General features: G+C 32.9%; 1 protein-coding gene across 1 annotated transcript; it reads right to left on the bottom strand.

The window, feature by feature from the left end:
* Positions 1–1,037: 1,037 nt before the first annotated feature.
* Positions 1,038–2,164, bottom strand: LOC116128317 (ethylene-responsive transcription factor ERF021-like). Its single transcript, XM_031414024.1, has one exon. It carries the CDS (start codon positions 2,063–2,065, stop codon positions 1,493–1,495), a length of 573 nt encoding a protein of 190 aa, XP_031269884.1. The 5' UTR covers positions 2,066–2,164; the 3' UTR covers positions 1,038–1,492.
* Positions 2,165–6,179: the final 4,015 nt, after the last annotated feature.

Below are 6,179 nucleotides of genomic sequence, written 5' to 3'. Positions count from 1 at the left end.
CAATACTACGATAGACATGTTGGACATTGCAATTCCGATCGGACATTACATCAGGAAAAGACTGTTATACCGAAAGATAGACATGTCGAGGTTCAATGTGTCAAGATTGGGCATTTCCAGCGCTGGTTAAGTGAGAGAGTTACTTGCAAATCTTTAAAGGTGTTTCATAAATTTATAAAAGAAAAAAAAAAAATCTTTATGGACAATCCAATGATAGTGAAAGTATTCAAACTAACAAGCTTAAAGGGATGAAGGTAGGTCAGATTAGAGCCAAACGATGATAAATAACTTTTGTTGATTTCTTTATCCTCATTATTTCATTTTAAGTTGTTATTTATTACATTTCCACTCACCTTTGCACTACGATTGACTAATATTGAAAAACTTGGTAAAGTACTCGCTAAATAATTTTTCATTCGATTCATATCCGGTTGGATAAATCTATATGTTTCATTTTATTAATTTATTATTGTATTATTGTATTACAAATTCATATTCAATACTTTCAAATTTTAGGTTGAATTCTATGTTTTATTTATATTAAATCCTTTATTTGAGGCAAGAATTAAAGTCGAGGAGATTAATCCTCTTCCCACTAAACACCTTTAAATCTTAATTTTTATATCAAGATTTAAATATGTTAACTGTAGAATTAAAATTATCTTTATACTGTAATATAAACTCTTAATATTAAGAAATCAGATAACAAAAATTTCCTTCAAGTTTCTGAAATAATAAAAAAATTCTCATATCATTAATAAACTGTTAATTAATTATTTGAATTTACAATATTATAAAATAAATAACATTTTATCAAAATATTCTCTCGATCTTTATTTTAACACTTAAAATTTGAATAATAAAAGAATTTTTGTTATTTCAAATGCTTTCAAATATATTTTTATTATTTAATTATACCGGGTCAATTTTAACTCTTCTTATTGATAATAAAAGACAAATCCCACTATGAAAATTATAATCAGAGGCCCGAGCTACACAATCATTGCCAGTAGAAAACAACAAAGAGATCCCATCTTTCTTATTAAGCTTGAGAAGTACATATATATATAAAAACAAATTACAATTAAAAAATTAAAAAAAAAATCACACCACACACTTGTTAGGCCAATAATAATAATAATACCCAATACATCGATCGTGGCCCTTCACTACATGTTTCACCCACAAAATATCTTCGGTCATTTTTAATTAAAATGAATCTGCAGAATGTCATTTCCTTAAAACCCAACTCCCTTCTGCTTCTTCTACTATTTCATCAATTAATAACCAATATAATTAATGTCAAAAAAAATTCGGTATAAACTATGCAACGACGATCGATATCGATATTGACTTGATAATATTATCGAACTTAAAAGTTACATTGACTCGATAATATTACGGGTCAGTACTTCAACAAACCCTGTTCTTATTCTATATGTTAAATAATAATAGTGATCAATGAATGAAGGGTTTTAATGGATAAAGTTACCTAAGGGTCCCAAAGGGAGTCACTTTGCATATTATAACTCCACTCGTCATTCTCCTCAACCTCATTGGAGAACATCATGGATTCCTGTAACATTAATTCCTCTGTCATCTGCATCCACATCTTCGGTGAATCCATTGGTGAATCGTTTATCGCCTGGATTTGGCTGGGCGACAGCCTGACAGTGACGGGACCCAAGCTTGTCCCATCAGCGCCCACGCCGCACCCCATGGACGAGCCCTCGGATATTGCTGTGTTAGAACAATTGCTACTGCTCCTGAGGCGCACGGCCGCCTCGTGGGCAGCCATGCGGATATCGTCTGCATTGGAACTCGCGGGCTTGGGGAGCGAACTCGCCAGCTCCGGGAAATTAAGGCGGGCCTCACGCCCCCGGAAGAATAAAGCTGCAACATCGTATGCCGCCGCCGCCATTTCCGCTGTCTCGAAACTTCCCAACCAGATTCGAGTTTTCTTTCCAGGCTCGCGAATCTCCGACACCCATTTGCCCCATTTTCGCTTGCGGACGCCCCGATAACTAGACGGCGTCCCGCCATGAAGGTTACTCGAGGACTCCATGCACAGTCAACCAAAAGTTTGTGGAAAATGTTCAGGTAATTATACAAATAATGGTTATTGCGAGGAGAGATAGTGATGAGTGATGATAAAAGTGGAGTTGTGATTGGTATTTATACAATCCTGGAGGAACCGAGCTTCCAGGTAGCTGCTGGAGTGAGAGACAAACATGGTGATATAAAATCTAGATGCTAAATTGCTTGAATTCCAAAAAAGAATATAAAATCTGTTGCAGGAACCAATTAAAGAATGACAGGTTTCAGGATTGGAAGAAGGAAACTGAGGAAAATATGGATTCAGAAGCATAGTGTTAACTGTTGAAACGCGGTTTCATGAAGATGGACCCACCGATATATCCATTAGAGGATTGACAATTTTTTGTGTTAATTATTTAGTATAGTACTTGGGGAATCTTAAGATATAGTTTATTTTAAGGTTTATTTTTAAAGTGACACATCAATGGCTGACCATAAAATAATAAAGTTGTGATGTAATGTTAGAGAGTATTGTTGAGTAGAAGTGTCAAATGGGTCGTATTAGTTAATAAAAATTTATATAATTACGGTATAAAATTAATAGTATTAATGGATAAATAATATATGGTATGATAAAAATATTGTGATAGTTGAAGAAATATACGATTTGGGAAAAAAGTTTTAGGTTCTTTAGACCAGTCGAGTTTGAGTTTGGCATGCCCATTTTGGTCAAATCAATCATTAAGAAGGGAAAAACGCTAATTTTGTTTTCCATGTTTTTATGATTTATCTTAATTCTTTATTCATTTTCTCATTTCTCTCAATTTTTTGAATTTGCAATGCTTATAGATTACATCTTGCACATTCACACAATAAAACAATGGAGGAGGCTAGTCATCAAACTAGAATGGTACTACTGCCCCCTAAAATACATTGTAATAACAATCAACTATCATTTTATAGATTAAGATTCTTTTTTAAATTCGAGCTTTATTTGAACAAAATACTACATTAATATATACATGTCATAAGATTTGTAAAAAGTTGGAAAAGAAATTCTTAATTCATTTAGCAAGCACTATTTTTATAGACTTGTTAGAAACATGTATTAGATAATTATTCAACAAATTTAAAATAGAGTAAAGAAGAAAAAAGAACATCTTATTATTGTCTATAGAGTTTCTATTAGAATTTCTCTAAAAGGTATGAATCATATTTTTCTTTTTCGCATAGTATCCTTTTTAAAAACTAAAAGTAAAAGGACACAAATTTTATTTTTTATAATAAACGGACACTTTATAGATTATGTCTGGAAAAAAGTACATGTTTGTTGATAAATAGTGTTAAAAAGTGTTTGTTTATTAATAGATTAGTGTTGGTTGAATTAGAAAAGTGTTTGTTAATTGATACAAATGAAACGAATGTTATTTTTCTTTCAGTTTTAAAAGTAAGTATCCTCTTAAAGTATAATAACCTTTTTTTTTTTTTTTTTTTAAATGTTTGAATATAGTTTTTAAGTTGTTTTTTTTGCACCATTAAAAGCATTTCAAAATTAGTATGTTGATATATATGCACTTATAATCAAATATGCTATATGTTATATTTCACAAAGTTTAAAAACAATTAGAAAACTTAAATGTGGCTTACATATTTTATATTCTCTTAACTTGAAGCATTATACAATATAATTAAAACGTAGATATATAAAAAAAAAAAAAAAAAAAGCTAACTAGAAATGTTTCTCCACAAGGCAATGAAACTGAGTAAAAACTGTAGAAGACTCGGATTTCAATTTTAATGGATATATCAACATGTACCTACTAAAATAATCCACAAACACAATATAATATCTATATCCTTCATAAGAAACAACAAGGGCAAGCCCCCATAAATCAGAATAAATCAATTCAAGTAGAGCTTTGATTTTGAAATCAGAAATGGAAAAGGAATTTGCTGCATTTTTCCAAATTGACAAGCTTCACAAAAGGCATTTTATTTCCAAATACATGGAGTTATTCATTACATTGCTTAAAGTTTTCACATGTGGATGACCTTGATAGAATTTGAGGTGGGCTTGACTCCTCACCCAATAAGGCCTTGTTGAATGGGAGGATTACCCCCTCTTATAAACTAGTAGGCTTGAGTGAGTCGGTGTGAGACTCCAACACTCCCCCTCCCGGTCAACTCCATATGTTAAGTCATGCCTATTGATGGAGGTAGCTGTTGGCTCTAACTCCTCATCCGCTGGTCAAGCACTCAGCTCAATTGGGCCTAGTTCTAATACCATGATAGAATTTGAGGTAGGCTTGACTCCTCGCCTAATAAGGCCTTATTGAATGGGAGGATTGCCCATCTTATAAACCAGTAGGCTTGAGCGTGCCTAGTCTGGTGGGACTCCAACACTCCCCCTCATAGTCAAGCCCATATGTTGGGTTAGACCTAACCTAGCATGTCCATAGTAAGACTAGTTTTTACATCACATTGATTATTTTTCATACACTAATTATCAATAGCAATTGACAAAACTTGAACTAGTTGAAAAAGAACTTGAACTGATTTTAGGATTGGAAGAGGAAGTTGATACATTAAGATGAGCACAAGGTAACTGAGATGCAGAAACAGTTTGTTCAGCAGTAGAAGATACAATATTTGGAAGAGAAACTTGTAATTGATACAATCGAACTTTCAGAATGCCTAGAAGGAGAACAACTTTAGTAGTTTTATCATTTATAAGATAGTGATTGGAATGAATTTTCCCTAATCACATCATTATCTTTTGTTATTTGAGAAATGCTCAGCAAGTTCTTTTCTATTTGAGGAATACATAACATATTTCTAAGATGTAATAATCTATGAGAAGTAACATAAGGTATAAAAGACACACTTGTATGAGTGATAGGGACTACTATCCATTGCTAACTTGTACTTGAGAACCTCTTTGGTAGTTGGACTTTATCAGTAAATTGCTTGTGTGTGCAATCATGTGATTAGTAGCTCCTAAGTCTACATACCAAGTTTTATGAGTTAAACTATGTGGAGTGGCAACAAATGGATTTTGTCTAGGAGAAGCCTATGCAAACAAATGGCCAGCTTCTTCAATTAGGGAAGTAGTAGGAGCAATGTTTGACAAAGAGAGAGTGACAGGTTTTTAAAACCCTAATATGGCAAAAGCTCCTAGAGGAGGGTGAATAAGAGATTAAAATATTTAATGCAGAATAATTAAAACCTTAACTACTTAAATGCTATGAGCAATAACTGACAATAATAAAAAACCAAAAGTAGCAACAAGTAATAAATGAGTTAAGGGACTTAACCAAAAAAAAAAAAAATGAGTTAAGGGAAAAGAGATGCTCAATGATTTATAGTGGTTCGGAGCTTTGATCAAGAGCCTTCTATAGTCACTTCTTCAAGGTAACGTCCTTGAAGTTCTACTAGACTTGGATTTCATGTTTACAATAGTTTGATAGGATTTCCCCTTAGTTTTATAAGATTTTTCCCACAAGATGTATAAAAATGTTTTTGTGAAGGACTGCTTTTAAGCTAGGGTGATACACAATACATGTTTAAAAGCTACTCTCTAAAGATTACAAATATAAGTACGAATGATAAGAATGATCGAGCTCCAGGGTTTGCAATAAAATGGTGCTACGTCTCTTTCTTCTTTTTATTACTGTTGCAATAACTCTTTCTATTTATATCTTCACTAACCTTTGAAATAAATTAGAGTCGGTGCTTCATTTAATGCACTGATACAGCTTTCTGCAAAACTGCAGAACCTAGAGAAACGGGCATTCCTAACAGTAATTGTCTCTTTTCTTTGAAAATTAGGGTTTGGAATAGTTGTTCCCTTACTTGCAACGTTCGTTCCCCTATCAAGAACAGAATTTCCTTCTTAAAAATCTCAAAGTCTAGAAATTCCATAACCATGAACGACTTTGTGGAATGAAGTCATTCCTTCTTGGAATGGCTTGATATTTTTTGGGAACGGGCGTTCGTCATGGTCATTCTTATCTGACTTGAGTTTTCTAAAACCTTAACTTGAGCTCGAATATTCTAAGTCCAAAATCTTGACTTGAACTGGAACGGATATTTCTCCTAAGGGACGAGTGTTCCTTTTTAGATTGAAAATAATGTCAAGATTG

The sequence above is a fragment of the Pistacia vera genome, unplaced genomic scaffold, assembly GCF_008641045.1.
Source record: "Pistacia vera cultivar Batoury unplaced genomic scaffold, PisVer_v2 Contig199, whole genome shotgun sequence".
NCBI lineage: Eukaryota > Viridiplantae > Streptophyta > Magnoliopsida > Sapindales > Anacardiaceae > Pistacia > Pistacia vera.
This window is presented reverse-complemented; position numbering and strand designations above follow the sequence as displayed.